General features: G+C 42.1%; 1 protein-coding gene across 13 annotated transcripts in view; it reads right to left on the bottom strand.

Annotated features, from left to right (window-relative positions):
• kcnj15 (potassium inwardly rectifying channel subfamily J member 15) overlaps nucleotides 1–23,279 on the bottom strand; it is a 189,540-nt gene that overhangs the window by 114,766 nt on the left and 51,495 nt on the right. For 10 of the 13 annotated variants that reach the window (XM_059968808.1, XM_059968809.1, XM_059968814.1 and 7 more), the window contains one exon: nucleotides 15,849–21,954. The exons of 2 other annotated variants lie outside the window; for them this stretch is intronic. In XM_059968808.1, the coding sequence (XP_059824791.1) occupies nucleotides 20,832–21,954 (1,123 nt within the window). In that variant the 3' untranslated portion in view covers nucleotides 15,849–20,831. Of the gene's footprint in view, nucleotides 1–5,124; nucleotides 7,239–15,848; nucleotides 21,955–23,279 lie in introns of those variants that run through there. One more of the 13 variants, XR_009511876.1, reaches the window with a different exon arrangement.

Below are 23,279 nucleotides of genomic sequence, written 5' to 3'. Positions count from 1 at the left end.
TGAAAATGAAGATTTGGAGGATGCATTAGTTGAAATGATTGTATCAAGGCAGTCCATCAGGTATCTACATTGAATTTGTTCATTTATAGTCAATCAGAAGAACACGGCAGCATATTGGTTGTCCATCATATCCATTGATGATAGTGTAACCCTTGAAGGAGAGTTCTGAAAATGGAAAAGCCATTGCACTGAGAAGGTTCCATTCTCTCAACCTTCAAAGTCCAGGCCCAGTGGTATGAACAGTCATCACAACTGGAGTCTTCCATGATGCCGTGGATGACCAGGACTTATTTTGTGCCTTATGCCATTTACTTTGAATGAAGCATTGCAGAACTGCCTTCTTGGCCATTGGATCTCACTGTTGATCACATCCGTCCAAGCTGCCGGAGCAGACTTCACTTGCCAGAAGTGGTAAGCCCCTATTTCACCAGGGATGTGGCCCGCCAGCTACCCTCACCTGGTTTAGTCTGCCTGTCAAAGCGATGAACTGTGATGTGGCCGCTCTCGCACACAAACAGCTACTTGGAAGCACAAGTGAGATCTGACTGTCTAGGAGGAATCAACAGTGAGCGAGATGCCACAGAATGGACACGTTAAGCCCCTTCACCACAGGTGCTACCCCTCCCTGGACACCCGATACATGACAGCGTACACTGGATAAATTACCTCATCGATAAATATTAGGAACTAATACAGTTTTATAGTACTGTAGTTGCATTGCTAGTGTTCTAACTTGTTCTGTATTTCATTTAAATACATAATTTGTTGCTCAGTTAAACAGCCATTTGTCTTTGCTTATACTTTTTTTTTACCTATTTCTATGAAATTTCAGTGAATTGGGGCAGCCGCTTAAAAAGACGAAGAAGTACTACTCCTGCTGTCTCCCAATTAACAGGAATCCACTGTATTTAGAAATGAGAGATGATAACTAAAGGTGGGATATCGATACTTATAATGGGAATAGCAACAGGCGATGCAGCTCTAAGAAAGGCAAGAATAGAATCTACATAATGTGAGAATTTTAAAAAATGATTGATTACAAAACAACTTCAACTACAAGCTACATAATAATGGAAGGAAAAATGTTAAAGAGCTGTCATTGATCTCCAACTTAATTGGGATGAAAAAGTAGTTGAAGGGGTTTAGAAAATGTGCTTCCAAATAATACTTCAAAGAAAGCATTCTAGCCTAATATATACAGAGTGGCACAGTTATTTTAGGTACACCTGTACACCTGCTCATTAATGCAAATATCTAAGCAGCCAATCTTGTGGCAGCAACTCACTGCATAAAAGCATGTAGATATGGTCAAAAGTTCAATTGTTCAGACCAAACATCAGAATGGGGAAAAATTGTGATCTAAGAGATTCGGAGCAAGAAGGTTGCAGGTCAACGGCTAAGGATTTCTGGAGCAAAGGCAGTTTTACTACTTGGGGGTAAAAGAGAGGCAAGACTGTGCAGGTGCGTGATGTCAGCCAGTAGAGCGGGAAAAATTTTAAAAGGCAAGGAATCTTCAGCGGTGTTTGATTCAGATCAAGAAAGCTGCGGGTGAACGGCTAAGGATTTCTGGAGTGAAGGCAGTTCTACTACTCGGGGTAAAAGAGGCAAGACTATGCAGGTGCATGACATCAGCCAGCAGAGCAGGAAAAGTTTTAAAGGAAGACCGCCATATCCAGTGGGCAGCGAAGTGAGAGGCAGTGGAGTGATAGGGCTTTGGCTCAATGGGCTTAGGCGGTAACGAGGCGAGGTAGGTCTACCTGTGTTAATTGCGGAAAGGAAGTAGTATGGGTGTGAGGCCGGTTTTCTGTGCTCAGTGTCAGATGTGGGAGGTCCTGGAGTCTCCCAGCCTCCCGGACAGCCCTATCTGAACTGAAGAGACTGGGGAAGAGGCGGTTGGCTCACAAATAAAGCTTGGAGACAGTGTGTGAGGGAGGATAGGCAGGTGGTAGAGAAGGGATGCGCTCAGACGGACGGTTTGAGATGTGTCTATTTTAACGCAAGGAGTATTGCAAACAAAGCGGATGAGCTTAGAGCGTGGATCAGTACTTGGAGATACGATGTGGTTGCCATTACAAAGTCTTGGATGGCTCAGGGACAGGAATGCTTACTTCAAGTGCTAGGTTTTAGATGTTTCAGAAAGGACAGAGAGGCAAAAGAGGTGGGGGCATGGCACTGTTGATCGGAGATAGTGTCACGGCTGCTGAAAAGGTGGACGTTATGGAGGGATTGTCTACGGAGTCTCTGTGGGTGGAGGTTAGGAACAGGAAGGGGTCAATAACTTTATAGTGTTTTTTATAGGCTGCCCAATAGTAACAGGGATATTGAGGAGCAGATAGGGAAACAGATCCTATAAAGGTGTAATAATAACTGAGATGTCATGATGGGAGATTTTAATTTCCCAAATATCGATGGGCATCTCCCTAGAGCAAGGGATTTAGATGGGGTGGAGTTTGTTAGCTGTGTTCTTGAAGGTTCCTTGACACAATATGTAGATAAGCCTACAAGAGGAGAGGCTGTACTTGATTTGGTATTGGGAGATGAACCTGGTCAACTATCAGATCTCTCAGTGGGAGAGCATTTTAGAGATAGTGATCATAATTCTATCTCCTTTTCAAAAGCATTGGAGAGAGATAGGAACAGACAAGTTAGAAAAACATTTAATTTGAGTAAGAAGAATTATGAGGCTATCAGGCAGGAATTTGAAAGCTGAAATTGGGAACAGATGTTCTCAGGGAAAGGTTTGGAAGAAATGTGGCCAATGTTCAGGGAATATTTGTGTGGAGTTCTGCATAGGTACATTCCAATGAGACAAGGAAGTTATGGTAGGGTACAGGAACCGTGGTGTACAAAGGCTGTAATAAATCTAGTCAAGAAGAAAAGAAAAACTTACAAAAGGTTCAGAGAGTTGGGTAATGTTAGGTATCTGGAAGATTATAAGGCTAACAGGAAAGAGCATAAAAAGGAAATTAGGAGATCCAGAAGGGGCAATGAGAAGGCCTTGGTGGGCAGGATTAAGGAAAACGCCAAGGCATTCTACAAGTAAGTGAAGAACTAGGGGATACGATGTGAAAGAATAGGACCTATCAAGTGTGACAGTTGGAAAGTGTGTATGGAACCAAAGGAAATAGCAGGGGTACTTTATGAATACTTTACTTCAGTATTCACTATGGAAAAGGATCTTGGTAATTGTAGTGATGACTTGGAGCAGACTGAAAAGCTTGAGCATGTAGATATTAAGAAAGAGGATGTGCTAGAGCTTTTGCAAAGCATCAAGTTGGATAAGTCACCGGGACTGGATGAGATTAGCCCCGGCTACTTTGGGAGGCAAGGGAAGGGATTTCTGAGCCTCTGGTGATGATCTTTGAATCATCATTGGGGACGGGAGAGGTTCCAGAGGATTGGAGGGTTGCGGATGTTGTTCTCTTATCCAAGAAAGGGAATAGAGATAGCCCAGGAAATTATAGACCTGTGAGTCTTACTTCAGTGGTTGGTAAGTTGATGGAGAAGATCCTGAGAGGCAGGATTTATGAATATTTGGAGAGATATAATATGATTAGGAATATTCAACATGGCATTGTCAAGGGCAGGTCGTGCCTTATGAGCCTGATTGAATTTTTTGAGGATGTGTCTAAACACATTGATGAAGGAAGAGCAGTAGACAGATTCAGCAAGGCATTTGATAAGGTACCCCATGCAAGGCCTATTGAGAAAGTAAGGAGGCATGAGGTCCAAGGGGACATTGCTTTGTGGATCCAGAACTGGCTTGCCCACAGAAGGCAAAGTGTGGTTGTAGAAAGGTCATATTCTGCATGGAGGTCGGTTACCATTGGGGTGCCTTAGGAATTTGTTCTGGGACCCTTACTCTTTGTGATTTTTATAAATGACCTGGATGAAGAAGTGGAGGGATGGGTTAGTAAGTTTGCTGATGACACAAAGATTGGAGGTGTTGTGTATAGTGTGGAGGGCTGTCAGAGGCTACAGTGGGACATTGATAGGATGCAAAACTGGGCTGACAAGTGGCAAATGGAATTCAACCCAGATCAGTGTGAGGTGGTTCATTTTGGTAGGTCAAATATGATGGCAGAGTATACTATTAATGGTAAAGCTCTTGGCAGTGTGGAGGATCAGAGGGATCTTGGGGTCCGAGTCCATAGAATACTCAAAGCAGCTGCGCAGGTTGACTCTGTGGTTAAGAAGGCATATGGTGTATTGGCCTTCATTAATCGTGGAATTGAATTTAGGAGCCGAGAGGTAATGTTATAGCTATATAGGACCCTGGGCAGACCCCAATTGGGAGTACTCTCAGTTCTGGTAGCCTCACTGCAGAAAGGATGTAGCAGCCATAGAAAGGGTGCAGAGGACATTTACAAGGATGTTGCCTGGATTAGGGAGCATGCTTTATGAAAACAGGTTGAGTGAACTTGGCCTTTTCTCCTTGGAGCGACAAAGGAGGAGAGGTGACCTAATAGAGGTGTATAAGATGATAAGAGGCATTGATCATGTGGATAGACAGAGGCTTTTTCCCAGGGCTGAAATGGTTTGCACAAGAGGACACAGGTTTAAGATGCTGGGGAGTACAGAGGAGATGTCAGGGGTAAGTTTTTTACTCAAAGTGGTGAGTGTGTGGAATGGGCTGCCGTCAACTGTGGTGGTGGCAGATACGATAGGGTCTTTTAGGAGACTTTTGGATAGGTACATGGAGCTTAGAAAAATAGAGGGCTATGGGAAGTTTAGTAATTTCTAACATTGAGACATATTTGGCACAACTTTGTGGGCTGAAGGACCTGCATTGTGCTGTAGGTTTTCTATGTTTCGAAGTGTCTTTGACCGTGGAATGCATGCGGATGCCAGACAGAATGGTTTGACTATTCCAGAAACTGCTGATCTCCTGGGGTTTTCACACTCAACAGTCTGTAGAGTTCAGTAAGAATGGAGTGTAAAACAAAGAAAGCACATCCAGTAACTGGCTTTTCTGTGAGTGTAAATGCCTTGTTAATGAGAGAGGTCAGAGGAGAATAGAATAAGAATCACGTTTAATATAACCGATGCATGTTGTGAAAATTGTTATCTTTGTGGCAACAGTACCATACAAGACATAACAATAGAGGAAAAAAGTGAATCACAGTAAATATATGTAATAGCTAAATTTAATAAGTAGTGCAAAAACAGAAAAGAAGTAGTGAGGTAGTGTTTATGGGTTCAATGTCCATTCAAATGTCCGATAGCAGAGGGGAAGAAGCTGTTCCTAAATCATTGTGTGTGCCTTCAGGCTTCATAGGCTTTAGTACTCCCTTCTTGATGGTAACAATGAGAAGAGGGCATGTCCTGGGTGATGACAGTCGTTAATGATGGATGCTATTTTTGAGGCATCTCTCCAAGAAGATGCCCTGGATACTATGGAGGCCAGTGCCCATGATGGAGCTGACTATGTTCACAGCTCTCTGCAGCTTATTTTTATCCTGTGCAATAGTCGGAAGGCCCAGTACCAAACAGTGATGCAGCAAGTTGGAATTGCATTGAGTTGACTTCATTTCTTACATCCTTCGCATACATGAGGAGTAAAAATCTTTACATTTTGTCTCTGTTTAAATGTGCAATGTGCAATTTATTGTAATTTGGAATAAAAAGTATGTACAACAGGACGGTCAATATAACATAGAAATACAATTGTATCACCGTCAATTAATCAGTCCGATGGCCTGGTGGATAAAGCTGTCCCAGAGCCTGTTGGTCCTGGCTTTTATGCTGTGGTACCGTTTCCCAGATGGTAGCAGCTGGAGCAGTTTGTGGTTGGGGTGACTCAGGTCCCCAATGATCTTTCAGGTCCTTTTCATTCAGCTATCTCCGTAAATGTCCTGAATAGTGGGAAGTTCACATCTACATATGCGCTCCATGGTACATCTGTAGAAATTTCTGAGTATCTTTGGTGACATGCAAAATCTCCTCAATCTCCTAATGAAATGTTGTCACTATTGTGTCTTTTCTGTAGCTGCATTGATATGTTGGGTCCAGGTTAGACCCTCACAGATACTGATACTGACACTCAGAAACCTGAAATTGCTCTCTTTCCACTTCTGATCCCCTTATGAGGACTGTTGTGTGTTCTCTCATCTTACCCTTTCTGAATTCCACAGTCGGTTCTTAGGTCTTACCGATGTTGAGTACAATTTTTTTGCTGCAACACTGCTTAAATAGCTAATGTATTCTTGCTCCTGTATGCCTTCTCAGCAACTCAAATAACCATTCCATTACAACAGTAGTGCGCAAAACAGCATCTCTGAATGCTCGACTTGTTGAGCCTTGAAGTGGATGGGTTACAGCAGCAGAAGACAATGAACATTCTCAGTGGCTACTTCATTAGATACAGGAGGTACCTAATAATATGTCCACTGGGTGTTTGTCAGTGAAAGGAAGATTCAGTTCAGATCTGGTCATGAGAAAGGACCAGCAGAGGTAAAGGAAGTCTAGGAAAATCCAAGGATTAGTCACATGCATTTAATACAACTTAATTCCATTCTCCTTTTGTGGGTTCTCAGGTAGCTAATCTAGGAGCCACGGGCAGGATGTGGTTAAAAGAGGGGCACAAGTTGGTGAGAAGGTCCAATCCTTCTCCTACCTTTGCAGAGTCTCTGTGCACTCCTCATTCCTGATCTCAATGTCACAGACATGGATCCTGCTGCAGAATCTGGGTGCCTTTTCAGGTGGCCAGCTGAAAGGGATCAGTAATCACACTCATGGGAATGCACAATCCAGCCTATTATCGTTTCTTGGTGGTTGTATTTAACTCCTTCTCCTTTCATTTCAGTCCTCTTGAGTCTTAGCTGAAGCACGGTGACAGCAACACTCTCTGGTTACCTTAATCCATTGTCCAGGAAAGAAGGTTACAATTTAGATTGATACTGTCAAGAAATAGTATTAACTTAGTTCTAAGTTACTACCTCCAAGTCACAGTGGCGGTGTTAGATTTTAGTTTGAGAATTTTTGTTAATGGCCCTGTTGGCCTAGTGTTTATTATTTTCCTTTTGTTCTGTACCATTATTGTAACTCAGAGAACTGTTCATTCTGCTTCTGTGTCTTGCCTCTGCACTTGGGCCATCGCCGAACAATGTGTTGCTCAAGGTTCTTTATAAAATCCCAAGTTCTGCTAACTTGGGATGGCAGCTTCTTTCCTTGACTAGGGGCTTGATGCCAGGCAGGTGAACCAAGTAAGCTGTGGCCTTGACATTGGCAAGAGACAACTAAAGGAAAGGAAAGAGGCTTGCATTAGGTACATATGGTGCATGATCAGAGAAAACACTAAGAAATTCGAAGCAAACAAAAATAACGAGAAAAACAAAAAGAAACCCTGAAATCATCAAGGAACATAAAGTACTGTTAGATTTTATGGATACATCAGTAAGAAAAATCAGTATTAGAATATTGCAAAGCACTGTTAATCTAGCATGTTTGGGAATAATGAGGCTGTTGAGAATATTGAGGGATAGGGGAAACTTGGTATGCAAGTCCAAGCATCCCTGAAGGTGGCAGTACAAGCTGATAAGGTGTCTGCTGGATGCTTGCCTTCACTGGATGCATCATTGGATATAATAAAACAAGAAGGATATGGTACAGCTTTAGAAAACATCGGTCAGGCCACAACTGGAGAGCTGTGTGCCGTTCTGGCCTCCACACTATAGGAAGGATTTGAATCCATTGGCTAGTGTTCAGGGAACATTCAACAGAATGTTAGCTGGGATCTAACACTTGAATTACAAGGAGAAACTGGATAGGCTAGAGTTGTTTCTCTTGGAATGGACATAACTGAAGAGATGCCTGACTGATACAAAAAAAGAACTCTAAGGGTCGTAGGTAAATAGTAGGAATCTTCACCCCGTAGCAAATTCAAGGTAAGAAGTGGGAGATGTAGAGAGGATCTGAGGAAGCATTTATAATTAAGTAAGTATCTTTGAGTACGTGAATTGCTAAGGTGTAAATGACCAAGGACCAGGTGGTAAAAATCGGGTTTAGAACGCATGGGTACTCAACAGGTTGGCCAAGGTTGTATTTCTGTGCTGAAGAACTACAACTCTGTGTAAACTCTTTAGAGAAAGATGAAGTGACAGGGGATAGGTGGATTGCTAAAATAATACCTAAATTTAAGAAGGAGGATAGAACACATCCTGGGAATTACAGAGTAGTCAGCCAAGTACTGATGGCAGGAGAAAATAACAGAATCCCTACAAAATTAAAGAATAGAAGTACACCTAGAAGTGAAACATATAATAATGAATTGTCAGCAGAGTTTTCCAAAGTGCACATCTTGTTTGACAGGAAAACAGAGTGGGAGGAAAGGGTAACCATTCATTGTCAAAAAGAAGTTCTATATGACTCAGGACTGGATTACTGTTGTTCAGTGTTTACATCAATGATTAAGACTCGAATAAACACAACTTCTAAATTTGCAAATTAGACTAAACTGGAGGAGCAGGAAGGCAGATAGTCAATACCCAAGACAATTGAACAATTTACAAGAGGTTATTTTGGGGCAAAAAAAAAGTAGAACTTGAAGTTTGACGCATAAATGGAATTTTACTTTTTGGTAGGAAGCAAGGGAAAGTTTTTCATTACTTGGAAATGCAAGACCAGTTATGCTTGAGGGCAAAGCACAAAGATATCTACGAGAATAGATATCAGACCACTGGAAAGTTATGCTGGAAAGGTAGTAATGGGGGACAAGGAAATGGCAGATGGACTGAGTAACTATTTTGTATCAGTCTTGACTGTGGTAGACTCTAGCAGTATGCTGGTAGTTTGAGAGTGTCGGTGGTAGAGGGGTGTGAATTGGCCATTATTTGGGAGAAAGTTCTTGGGGAAACTGAAAGGTCAGAAGGTAGATAAGTCCCTGGACAAGATGGTGTGCAGTCCAGGGATCTGAAAGAGGAGGCTGAAGAAATTGTGGAGGATTAATAATGATCCTTCAATAATCACTAGATTCTGGCATGATTCCAGAGCACTGGAAAACTGTAAATGTCTCCGTTCTTCAAAAAGGGAGAGAGGCAAAAATAAGGAAATTATGGGCAAGGTATCAGTGGGTGAGAAGATGTTGGAGTTGACTGTTAAGGATGAGGTTTTGGGGTACTTGGAGGCACGTGGTAAAATAGTCTGAGGTCAGCATGGTTTTCTTCAGGGAATATCTGCCTGGCAAGTCTGTTGGAATTGGATCGCGGCACGACTGCTCAGGCACATGGACGTCAGTCAGTTAGACCAGAGGAAAGAATTTAAAAGGAGTGTATTTTTTTCTTCAACGGTTGGATCGGGGCACAACTGTGCAGGTGTGTGGACATCAGCTAGTTAGATAGGCGGGAAGAATTTAAAAATAAGACTGCTTTATAGAGGGAGGCAGAGCAGGAGGGCTTCGGCGATAACAGGTTGAGGCGAGTTAAATTATTTGTGCAGAACAGGAATAAGATGTATGTCTGCGAGGCAAGTGTTCTGTACTGGGTGTCGGGAGTGGGATGTCCGGGAGACTCCCAGCTTCCAGGATGGCCACATCTGCGCCAGGTGTGTCGAGCTGCAGCTCCTTAGGGACTGTGTTAGGGAACTGGAGATACAGCTCGATGAACTTCTGCTGGTCAGGGAGAGTAAGGAGATGATAGAGAGGAGCTATTTGCAAGTAGTCACACCGGAACAGTCAGGAGAGGGAAGGGCAAGAATCAGGTACTAGAGAGTATCCCTGTGGCTTTCCCTTTAACAATAAGTACTCCTTTTTGAGTACTGTTGGGGTAATGACCTGCCTGGGGGAAGCAACAGTCGCCGTGCCTCTGGCACAGAGTCTGGCCCTGTGGCTCAGAAGGGTAGGGAAAGGAAGAGGATGGCAGCAGTGATAGGGGACTCTATAGCTAGGGGGTCAGACAAGCAATTCTGTGGATGCAGGAAAGAAACATGGATGGTAGTTTGCCTCCCAGGTGCCAGGGTCTGGGATGTTGCTGATCACATCCACGATATCCTGAAGTGGGAAGGTGAACAGCAGAGGTCGTGGTACATATTGGTGCCAATGAAATAGGTAGGAAAAGGGAGGAGGTCCTGAAAAAAGGCAACAGGGAGTTAGGAATGAAGTTGAGAAGCAGGACCTCAAAGTTAGTAATCTCAGCATTACTGCCTGTGCCACACGACAGTGAGTATAAGAATAGAGTGAGGTGGAGGATAAATGTGTGGCTGAGGGATTGGAGTAGGGGGAAGGGTTTCAGATTTCTGGATCATTGGGACTTCTTTTAGGGCAGCTGTGACCTGTAGGAAAAGAATGGGTTGCACTTGACTTTTAGGAGAACCAATACCCTGTCAGGGAGGTTTGCTAAGGATATTGGGAAGAATTCAAACTAGATTTGCTGGGGGGTGGGAACTGAACTGAACAGATGGAGGAAGGGGCATTTGACTCACAAATAGAGAAAGCTTGTAGACAGTGTGAGAGGGAGGATAGGCAGGTGGTAGAGAAGGGATGCGCTCAGACTGATGGTTTGAGATATGTCTGTTTTAATGCGAGGAGTATCACGAACAAAGTGGATGAGCTTAGAGTGTGGATCAGTACATGGAGCAATGATGTTGTAGCCATTACAGAGACTTGGATGGCTCAGGGGCAGGAATGGTTACTATTCCAGGCTTTAAATGTTTCAAAAAGGAAAGGGAGGCAGGCAAAAGAGGTGGGGGCATGGCACTATTGATCAGAGATAGTGTCACAACTGCAGAAAAGGAGGAAGACACTGAGTCTCTGTGAGTGGAAGTTAGAAACAGGAAGGGGTCAATAACTCTACTGGGTGTTTTTCATAGACCCTCCAATAGGAACAGGGACATTGAGGAGCAGATAGGGAGACAGATTCTGAAAAAGTGTAATAATAACAGGGTTGTCATGGTGGGAGATTTTAATTTCCCCAATATTGATTGCCATCTCCTGAGAACAAGGGCTTTAGACGGGGTAGAGTTTTTTAGGTGTGTTCCGGAAGGTTTCCTGACACAATATGTAGATAAGCCTACAAGAAGAGAGGCTGTACTTGATCTGGTATTGGGAAATGAACCTGGTCAGGCACCAGATCTCTCAGTGGGAGAGCATTTTGGAGATAGTGATCATAATTCTATCTCTTTTACTGTAGCATTAGAGAGCGATAGGAACAGACAAGTTAGGAAAACGTTTAATTTGAGTAAGGGGAAAATATGAAGCTATCAGGCAGGAAGTTGGAAGCAAAATTGGAAACAGATGTTTTCAGGGAAATGTACAGTAGAAATGTAGCAAATGTTCAGGGGATATTTGCATGGAATTCTGCATTGGTCCATTCCAATGAGACAGAGAAAAGGATGGTAAGGTAGAGGAACCATGGTGTACAAAGGTTGTTAAAAATCTAGTCAAGAAAAGAAAAGCTTATGAAAGGTTCAAAAAACTGGGTATAGAGATCTAGAAGATTATAAGACTAGTAGGAAAGAGCTTAAGAATGAAACTAGGAGAGCCATAAGGGGCCATGAGAAAGTCTTGGCAGACAGAATTAAGAAAAACCCCAAGGCATTCCACAGGTATGTGAAGAGCAAGAGGATAAGACGTGAGAGAATAGGACCAATCAAGTGTGACAGTGGAAAAGTGTGTATGGAACAGGAGGACAGAGCGGAGGTACTTACTGAATATTTTGCTTCAGTATTCACTACAGAAAAGGACTTTGGCGATTGTAGGGATGACTTACACCAGACTGAAAAGCTTGAGCATATAGACATTAAGAAAGAGGATGTGCTGGAGCTTTTGGAAAGCATCAAGTTGGATTAGTCAACAGGGCCGGATGAGATATACACTAGGCTACAGTGGGAGGTGAAGGAGGAGATAGCTGAGCTTCTGGCAATGATCTTTGCATCATCAATGGGGACAGGAGAGGTTCCGGAGGACTGGAGGATTGCGAATGTTGTTCTCTTATTCAAGAAAGGGAGTAGAGATAGCCCAGGAAATTACAGACCATTGACTTTACTTTAGTGGTTGGTAAGTTGGTGGAGAAGATCCTGAGAGGCAGGAATTATGAACATTTGGAGAGGTATAGTATGATTAGGAATGATCAGCATGGCTTTTCCAAAGGCAGGTCGTGCCTAACAAGCCTGATTGAATTTTTTGAGGATGTGACTAAACACATTGTAGTAGGTAGAGCAGTAGATGAAGTGTATGTAGATTTCAGCAAGGCATTTGATAAGCTATCCCATGCAAGGCTTATTTAGAAAGTAAGGAGGCATGGGATCCAAGGGGACCTTGCTTTGTGGATCCAGAACTGGCTTGCCCACAGACGGCAAAGAGTGGTTGTAGACAGGTCATATTCTGCATGGAGGTTGTTGACCAGTGGTGTGCCTCAGGGATCTGTTCTGGAACCCCTGCTCTTCATTATTTTTATAAATGACCTGGATAAGGAAGTGGAGGGATGGGTTAGTAAATTTGATGATGACACAAAGGTTGGTGTTGCTATGGATAGTGTGGAGGGCTGTCAGAGGTCACAGTGGGACATTGATAGAATGCAAAACCGGGCTGAGAAGTGGCAGATGGAGTTCAACCCAGATAAGTGTGAGGTGGTTCATTTTGGCAGGTCAAATATGATGGCAGAATATAGTATTAATTGTGAAACTCTTGGCAGTGTGGAGGATCAGAGGGATCTTAGGGTCTGAGTCCACAGTATACCCAAAGCTGCTGCGCATACAGTGCTTAAGTGCTTAAGAAAGCATACAGTGCTTTGGCCTTCATCAACCATGGGATCGAGTTCAAGAGCCGAGAGGTAATGTTGCAGCTTTATGGGACCCTGGTCAGACCCCACTGGAGTACTCTGTTCAGTTCTGGTCGCCTCAGTACAGGAAGGATGTGGGAACTATAGGAAGGGTGCAGAGGAGATTTACAAGGATGTTGCCTGGATTGGGGAGCATGCCCTGTGAGAATAGGTTGAGTGAACTTGGCCTTTTCTCCTTGGAGCAATGGAGGATGAGCGGTGATCTCATAAATATAAGATGATGAGAGGCATTGATTGTGTGGATAGCCAGAGGCTTTTTCCCAGGGCGGCAATGGCTAACACAAGAGGGCACAGTTCTAATACGTTTGGAAGTAGGTAAAGGGGAGATGCCAGAGCTGGAATGGTGAAAGGCCTTGATAGAGTGGATGTGGAGAGGATGTTTCCTATGGTGGGGAAGTCTAAGATCAAAGGACACCGCCTGAGAATAGAGGGACATTTTTTCTTAGAAAAATAGTGGGGTATGCGCTAGGGAAATTCTAAGCAGTTTCTGGAGTAGGTTACATGGTCAGTATAACATTGTGAGCCAAAGGGCCTGTAATTGTACTGTAGATTTCTATGTTCTGGAATGGAGATGAGGAATTTCTTTAGCAAGAGGGTGGTAAATCTGTAGAATCCATTGCCATATGCAGTTGTGGAGGCCAAGTCATTAAGGCAAAGATTCATAGATTCTTGATTGGTCAGGGCAAGCAGGGTTATGGGGTGCAAGCAGGAGATTGGGGCTGAAAGGGCAATAGATCAGCCATGATGAATTGGCAGACCAGACTGAATGGGTTAAATGGCCCAATTGTGCTTCTATATCTTATGGTCATTCACTCGGAGAGGGAACCAATTATTCAAGGGTCTACATCTTATGTGAGAAAGTATTTCTGTGAACTGTGGTAACTTTTTGCCCCTTGTTTATTTAAATCTCTCCCTGTGCCTTAAAATATTTAAAGAATCTGCTTACTCTGGCCTTTGAGAACAACAGCTCTAAAGATTTACTGGGAAGAATAGGCTGTGCAACTGTTTCCAGTGAAATAAAATTAGAATAAAAAGCATTTAGACCAGGAGTTCCCAACATGAGTTTAATGGACCCCTCAGTCAATGTAAGAAAAATAGGTTAGGAAAATGTGATTTAGACAGACATGTGAACAGGCAGGGAACTGAGGGATAAAGATCACAGGCAGACAAATATGTTGTTTACATTGACATCATGGTAAGCACAGACATTGTGGTCTAACTTGGAATAATTTACTTATTATTATTCAAGGTTTTATATTGCTATATTTCTACACTACTCTTGGTTGGTGCGACTGTAATGAAACCCAATTTCCCTCAGGATCAATAAGGTATGTCTGTCTGTTTAAAGTGCCTGTTCCTATACTGTACTACTCTATGTTTCTTAATATATCCATTAAAAAAGACATAGGAGTAGAATTAGACCATTAACCCAACTAGTTGTCCGAATTTCGTCTTGATTGAAACATCAACTGTTGACTCATTTCCATAGATGCTGCCTGACCTGCTGAGTCACTCCAGCATGTTGCATTTGTTGTTCTGATTGGAATAGTTTCTCACAGACCCAAGACCAGCACATTAGGCTGAATGAGTTTCTTCCGTACTCTGTGATATATAATGGAAATTCCAGTGGGAAAGTTATACGTTAATACTATGCAAAATAACCTTGACCGGCATGGCAAACCTATGGCACGCGTGCCCAAGATGGCACGCATAAAAATATTGTTGGCACACAGCATGCAGTGCCACCCCTCCAATCTTTGAACCTTACCCATAATAAAAGGATACATTATAATTATCATCACTGGCCAATAAAGCAGCAAATGATTTTTTTAAACAATCAGAGCAGTGAGATGTTTTCACAGGAAATGTATCACATCGGTTTGGGGCCAGATGGATGTTTACAAAAACATCTGACATTGGATGATACATTTTGAAAACCTCGCAGACCTCGTGTACACATTGACATTTTGATTGTTAGCTGTTAGAATAAAGTACTATTTAGAAATGGTGCTATTTTTTTCAACAGTCTTTTTAAGAAGATTAAGATTAATAATTTTTTATGTTTTCTAAAATGCTTCAATTACTCAATTTTATTGATACTAAAACAATGAATATATGTAAATCAGCAGCAGAACTCATCCTTTCTGAATAAAATGTCTGTAATTATTGTCACTGATACATTATTCAATGATGATCTCTGTTCAAAATTACTTCAGCACTCAAGAGAAATGTTTGGAAAATTATCATCATATAGGTATACACTCTCCAAAAGATTCGCCACCCCTCTGACCAAGGACACTGGGCGAAATTATTCTCCAATCCTTCGCAGAATGTGTTAACACATACTTTTGAAATCAATTATATTAATTTGTTACTCCAGGCACAAAAATAGCATAAAGATGATTTTTATATTAGCTTCCTGTGTGAGATTACTGCCAGAGCCAATGAAAGAAACTACAACCATTGATTCAGAATGGAAAGCCTAAAATTTGCCCCCTTGCATACTCACAGGACATCCTGAATGCTTCATGGCTAATAGACTATCTTCAAAGCTCAGCTGCTGTCATCAAGCAGGCAAGAGTGGATCTAGTTTATGCACTACAGCCTTACACAACAAGTAATAAAGGTACAGTTAATCCCTTCTGATGGAGAAGGTACCAGAGAGCTCCTTGTCCCACTCCAGCTGGTGCCACGGATGTTTAATCCCAATACGAAGGCTGAATTGGGATTGGAAGAATAGAATAAATAAAAAAAACTGTGCAATCCACCAGGCAGTTTCCTTAAAAGCCAAACAAACTATCGATGTTGGAAACAAAGCAGAACGTGTTCATCGGGTCAAGGCACATCTGTGGAGAGCAAAACTGTTTCTGTCGGGTGAAAGACCATTAACTTCATTCAAAGTACAGAGCAGAAAGTATACACTAAAAACAGATGTTTGATGTTCAGGGTAACAGGATAAAATACAGTTTCACATATTCCCTTGGAAAGAATGCGGGATTGCATTTAAACAACTTTCTTATCGAAAAAGAGGGCTTCCAGTTTGTTTGGAACCAATAGTGAATAATGGTCCATCTGTTTGCAATTAATTATCTGATTTATTGAACTCTGACATAAATAGATGGAAACAGTGGGTAATTTAAATATGCTTCACAAAACTAAAAATAAACAGTATGCATACACATTAAAACAGCCATAAAAAGCTTTCCAGTTAATATCAGTGCAGCAATGCACCAAAAAATAGACTGCTTCAAATAGTTGCATCACTTGTTCAAGTCTAATAAAAGCCAACATTCCACCACCAATTTATCAGCTGAAGAACAGAAGCTGTTATCAATCTTTTAAAAGTTATTTTTTATTCAAGTGCAAGTCACATGCTTATTCATTCCACTGTGAAATGATTGTCAAAGGACCACACCCATGGGACAAGACCTCGCTTCTAGACGGAGGAGTGGATCATCATAGCTGGTTACTCAAGTTTTGCAGACTGCACTAGTTAGCGGCCTTAGGGTGCTGATTGTGAACATAGATTTGGAAAATTATGGCTATAATCAATGAAAGAATAAAGAAAGAATCCTTGAGTGTGTTAGCCTTTTGTCTTTTTGAGTGTTTTGCTTTGGTTAATGCTCAGATCTAATGCCATTGCCGTTACCTGACCTTCAAAGGTAAAGCAATCCAGTTAAAACAATGTTTATTTAAGCAGCACCTCCAGCAGCTCAGGCAAAGAGCTCCAGGTGCCAGCCAATGCGTCATAGTCAGACCCTGTCAGGGCTTTGAACACTGGGGAAGGATCACATTTTTTTTAAAGTTGCAATGTCACCTCCTGCATTTGGTTACTGATCTCTGCTTGTCATCAAAATAAACCCTAATACAGTTTGGAAACTTTACCAAGAGGTAAGAAATTGAGGAGTGGTCACTATTGTGAAACAACTTAGGGAATATCAGGACTGAAAGTGAACTGTTTCAATCTGAGAATGAAAGTCCATGCATTTTCCAATTTATTATATTTTAATATTAATATTAAAATAGGTCATATTATTCCAGGACAATATACAATTAAGAGTAGCTTGTTTAAATATAGGTATGTTTAGAGAATATTTAGCAGGAAAATGCATAAACTATTAAATAAAAACAAACCACCCAGAAAGGCCTGCCTTTTGCACGACTGGAAATTAATATTTTCAGGGATAAATTGTGAATGCGTTTTTCCCCAGATTGAATCAAGCCACATCAGAAACTGGACCAGGTGTTCCCTTCTCCTGTCACTTTTGCCCAAGTGAGTTGCTTTCTGGATCAAACATGCATGTAATCACATCCTTCCAGGGTCAATGCTCATTTCAAGCCATATAGGCATAAATTGCTCCGAAGCGTGTTTGTCCTCAGGCAGTCATAGCCGAGTAATGCTTTCAGTCCACATTTTACCCTGGGAATTAAGGAGCCCCTCCCTGAAGAAATCTTGGTCCGTGGTCCACCGTCATTTCCTGTGTCTCTCCAGCCCTTTAACACTTCCACCTATCTCCCAGCTTCTTACTTCATTTCCTCTCTCCCACCCTGTAACTTCCCTTCACCTGCTCTCACCTACCACTTGCCAGCTTGTCTCCTTCTGCTCCTACCACCTTCTATCCCACTTTCCAGTCCTAATGAAGGATTTCTATAGATGCTGCCTGACCTGCTGAGTTCCTCCAGAACGCTGTGTGTTGCTGTTGGGTTAATGTCGGGGATGCACTATTTACCTATGTTATTTACCTGTCAACTTGTCCTTCATGCCCTTTCTTTTCCCTCTCACAAACACATCAACCAAGCAAACCAACTCCACACACACACACACACACACGCACGCACGCACACACACACACAGACACACACACACACACACACACACACACACACACACACACACACACACACACACACAGATCCAGGGGTTTCAACAAGATGCTGTTTTTGGAGTCTAGACCTCTGGACTTGCTAGTTTCAGTCTCCAACCTTTGGGCCCAGTATCAGCCCCAGGACTCACCCACCATGGGACTTTGATTCCTAGACTCCGACCCCAGAACCTCCACCAGTCATCCCTCCCCCATCTCCTAATTCCCAACCTTTCCATTGCCCCATTGCCATTACTAACAACGGCTGACAGTGTTAACATTTGATGACCACCCCACCCCTCCTTCCTTGTCTTGACCATCGGACCAACTTGATATCGTGTAATTGTGCAGTATGTGGAAGTAAGAAATTTTCCAGTCAATGGTAAACACCAAACCCTCAAACCAGGGCACTATTGTGTTTCTATGCAGAGCACCCATAACCAAGGCAAACATCTGGATCTCATTGATTAATACACCAAAGGGGGCTGAGGAAACTCCTGGGAGTTCTCCTCCCCTCCTACTTCCCATGTATTCATGCTCCTCAGTGAGTGACAACATCTCCTGCCGCAATGTACCAGCTACATTGCATTGCCCCTTTCCCTGACAAAGAGAAGAGCAGAGGGATCTCAGAACGTGGAGCTGAAGGACCTAGAAGGACAAATAAATGGCTTGCTAATAGTGGCATCACAGGGACACTGGGTGAAGGCATTAGGCATGCTGGCCTTATCAGGGAGGGTTTTGAGTATAGGAGTTGAGAGATTACATTGCAGTTGTATATGACACTGGTGAGACTACATCTGGAGTATTGCATAAACTTTTAGTCACCCTATTACCGAAGGCCAATCATTGAACAGGAAAGAGTGCAAATAAGATTGAGAAAATGCTGCCAGGACTTGAGGACCTGAGTGATATGAAGAGGTTAGACAGGTTATATAAATGGGTGACCTTACAGAGATGTATAAAACTGTGAGGGGGTATAGGTGGGCTATATATGTTCACCTTTTACTCCTGCCAAGGAAGAGGAACTAAAAAACTAGAGGGCATAGGTTTAAGTTTAGAGGATCGGTTTAAGGTGAGATGGGAAAGATTTAAAAGGGACCCAAGGGGCACCTCCTTCGTGAAAAGGGTGGTGCATATGTGGAATGAGTTCGCAGAGGAAATTGCTGAGGGAAGTCTGATAACATTTCAGAAATATTTGGATAAGTACGTGACTAGAAGGTGTTTGGAGTGATAGGGCCAAGCACAGGCATATGGGACTATCTTGGTGGGCATCGTAGTTTGGACTGAAAGGCCCATTTCCACCTGCAATTCCAGAGCAATCTCTGTGACTGAGTGCCTGGAGTTCCTAGAGTTGAAATCATTTTCAAAGATTATGTGACACTGTAAAAACTGTTTGGCATAAGTGAAAATGATGGGCTTCTGCAGCAGAGATACAATATAGAGAGGTCTGAGATAAGGGTTGTTATCTTCACCAATGGAAACAAATCACTCGGCCCCAAGAAATTAAAAGAACTCTCACAAAATGCAAACAGCCCGACAGAGCTCAGCTTAGTAAAGAGCTGTCGATGGATAGTACAGCCAACCTGGAGGGAAATCAGAGAAGAGGTATGATAGGAGACTAGATTGAGCAAGTCCTAAGGTTGAATGGAAGAGATCAAAAAGATAGAGGTGGTAAGAAAGCAGGGGTCGATCGGCTGAAGCAGTGTGTGGACTGAGAGCCCCCGTGGCTCAGGATGGGGAGAGGATAGATCTAACAAGTTTTGATTTGTGCAAGGTATCTTTTCATTCTGCTTTTCACCTTGTTAGGGGCCTAACTTAAAGCAGCAGAAAGAGGGCACTGTGTGTGGCCAGTTCATGCCCTATACTAACCTGTGATAAAACAGGAAGACAGCGATGTTTTGCAGGAAAAGTGTTTGCATGTTGATGTACATTACTTGCAGTTATATATGAAATTAGCACCAATAAGATGTACTGTGACAAATAAACTATTCTTGGGATTCCAGCTGCATACAGTTATCAGCTATAGCCAACGTTTCGATGACAGGCTCCACCTTCTCTGACGAAGATGGTGGAGTTTGTCATCGGAACATTGATTATAATTAATATCTATACCCAGCAGGAAGCCCGAGAATAGTTTATTCATCATACAATCAGGAAAAGCACTTGATCCTTTCAGCTGCTGACTGCTGCAACATTCATGGACTTGAATAGAAACATAGAAAACCTACAGCACAAAACAGGCCCTTTGCCCTGCGATGGTCTGCCGAACATGTACTTATTTTAGAAATTACCTAGGGTTGAATACTTGGGACTGTATAATTTTTTATGTGACTGTATTCACTGCTGTCTTAGATGTGCTATATGTGTGTTTTGCTGTGTACAACTGTTAGTACTGCGTTTTGCACTTTGGCCCCGGAGTAACGCTGTACTGTTTGACTACATTCATAGGCATTCATGTATAGTTCGATGACAATTAAACTTGAAATTACTTTATTAAAATTGATGAAATTGAAGGTTAATAAAACATTAACCATACCTATAAAGACATAAAAGGAATGATGAATGGGTTTAGTTTAGATCAGGGGTTTCCGACCCACAGTCCACAGAGGGGACTGTTAATGGTAGGGTTCGTGGCATCAAAAACCTTGGGAACCCTTGGTTTAGATGGGTACTTGATGGCAAGGATAAAGATAGTGGGCTCTTTCTGTGCTGTACGATTCTATAATTCAATGGTCAGGCTGTCTTACCTATTGGGCACCAGCTGGTTAAATACTTCCTATGGTGGATTGTACATTAAAGCCAAGAGGGTAAGGATGTAGATGACTGCACTGCAGCTTTGGGACCAAGGTGCAAACAAAGGATGCAACAGCTCGAAAAACATTAGGCATCATACACTAAAGATCAGAAGGAATAAGAGAAATTTTGAGGAACAATAACCATTGTAACACCAATGCATTGCCACTGGAGAAGTTACATCATTAAAAACTTCAACAAAGCAATTAATCAAATGAAAAGACAAACAATATTCCCCCTTGACATTTTTACTAATGTTGATCATTTTACATAAAACCATTGGGGACCTTCTGATAATGGCTTTAACTAAATGCCGATTATGTACCAAACAAATGTGCACTGGATTATAAGACATTCAAAAGGCACTAAAGTCTTCCATGTCACATTGTGTCTCAAGGCATTGTTAGACATTGCTCTGAACAGTTTGGATTCGACTGATCAGATTGTTTTGTTCATCCTCTCTGTACTGTTCCTCAAGCTTTAGCTTATCAATGTCTCCATATCCAAGTACATTTGAGGCAAAATAAGGGTTTGAGCTCTTCCTGAGCTTATCGAAGAAACTAAAGTCAACCAAGTATTTCCCACCAGGAGAGAGTGACATAAGAGGCATAAATTCATACCCCCAGAGTATCTCCTCTGGCACGTAAGAGGTTCTGATCTGGCAGGCAGCACCTGTTGACTCCACCGTGGCATTCAAAATGACCACCAACTCAAAGTCAGTGTTCCTCAGATTAGCCGATGTGTACCTGTTCAGAGGGCTTTTCTCATCAATTACATGATAAAAAGTCAAAGGAAAGATGAGGAATGGACTGACTGAGCCAGTGTCCACTTGAAAATCCACATGCTCCTGTCTGAGTTTGATGGTCTCTCCTTCCTCTGTGATGTGGTTGTGCAAGAATTTCCCAGAAAGCTGGCACTGGAGCAGGAGACTCTTCCTCATGTTTGCCACGCGAAGCATGAGACAGAGTTTGTTGTCCCTAATGGCAATGGCAGCATGATAGCTGAACCTGATGGTCTCTGAGCGTTTTTTTGGCCTTGCGATCTTAGCCAGAAAAGTGCCCGTGACAAAGATCTCTGCCAATGTGGTGATGACCAGTTGAGTGATTAGCAGGATTATAGCAAAGGGGCACTCCTCTGTAATACATCGGAAACCATAGCCTATGGTTGTCTGGGACTCGAGGGAAAATAGGAACGCTCCTGTTAAGGTCTCAATGTTCACAACACATGGCGTGTGGTTAGCTGGTGGGTGAAGTAACTCTAAATCTCCATGAACAAATGCAATGGCGTACCAGAGAATCCCAAAAAGAAACCAGGTCATCACAAACGTTGCCGTGAAGAGAGTTAGTTTGTAGCGCCATTTCATGTCAATGACAGTGGTCCAGAGATCTTGTAGGTAGAGATAAGCCCAGCCGTCCACTTGGTCAATCTTCACATTGTTATGACCGTTTTTTGACACAACACGACGTCTTATGCCTGGGGCGATCATGCTAATGTTATCAGAGTGGTCCATCTTGTACAGTAATGATCTAGCAGGCAAATAGGCAACAAAAAGGTTTGTTAAATACCAATGTTTCAATGAATATTGAACAGATATGCAAACAGTAACTTATATTGAAATATGTAGTATATATAAAAAAAAGCTCTACAACTGAATATACTTATTTTTCACATGGTTCTATTTACATTTATTCATGACATTTTTTTTTTAAAAAACATCTTACCTGAAACACCATCCCCCAATGGTTTGGCTAAATGGATGAAGTAGAAGCATCAATGTACTGTAGTCCAAAATTAATGGCATGTCTTATTCCCTGCAAACATATTCGTATACTCACTCTTCCTCCTGTTTGTTAATCCAGTGGTCCCCCATCACCAAGTTCTAAATTCTGGTCCAGTTTATTGCATTATTAGGTCAATTTATCAGTCTCCAACTTTAATCTAACAATATCCCTCTTTATAATTCTAAATAAGAGTTTCTGCAATGCTGGAAATCCAGAGTAATATACACAAAGTTCTGGAGGAACTCAGCAGGTCAGGCAGCATCTATGAAAAAGAATCATGAGTCAATATTTTGGGCTGATGACCTTCATCAGGACTTATGAAGGGTTTTGTCCTGAAATGTCAGCATTTTATTCCTTACCATCGTTGCAGCCTGACCTGCTGAGTTCTTCAAACATTTTGTGTCTGTTACTATCTCTAATTTCCTGGTTGAGCTATCCTCATTTTGTGCCAAAGAATGAACAATTGTTCATCTCTGAACTTCTTATATGTTTGCTAACCAATCCCATAAGTAACATTCTCCAATCTGATACTTGCCTTATACCATCATTCTTTAGATTTATCAGGATCCTTGTCTCAGAGTTAAATATATCGCTCTCCACCTAAATGAAGATCTTTAACATGTTATGGTTGCTCCTTCCCAAGAGCCTTACATTGTGAGATGGCCAATAAATTATTTCCCATTACACAATGCCGAATTGTAAATGGCCTGCTCTCTAGTTAGTTCGACAAGTTGTTGCTCAAGCGTGCCATCCCACATACACTCCAGGAACTCCTCCTCTACAGTATTGTTACTGTTATAGCTGGCCCAATCAATGCATACAGTACCAAGTCATCTGTGATTACAGTTACACCTTTATTATTTCCTGTTTAATGTCTTCCCAACTTTACCACGATTGATGGTGCATCTGTTTTGAGATTTCCTCTGTACTTTCTGCCTCTTGATACCTCTTAGCTCTACTCTTACACGCTCCAGATCAACTAAACCTCAGCCAGCCGTGCTAACCCACCTGTTACTTTTTTTCTAGTTGTTCCTAAACATGGGAAATCTTTAGATGTTCAATTCCTATTC

This window comes from Hypanus sabinus, chromosome 4 (genome assembly GCF_030144855.1).
Source record: "Hypanus sabinus isolate sHypSab1 chromosome 4, sHypSab1.hap1, whole genome shotgun sequence".
Classification (NCBI taxonomy): domain Eukaryota; kingdom Metazoa; phylum Chordata; class Chondrichthyes; order Myliobatiformes; family Dasyatidae; genus Hypanus; species Hypanus sabinus.
Note: the sequence above shows the minus strand (reverse complement) of the source record. Positions and strands in the feature narration are given on the sequence as shown.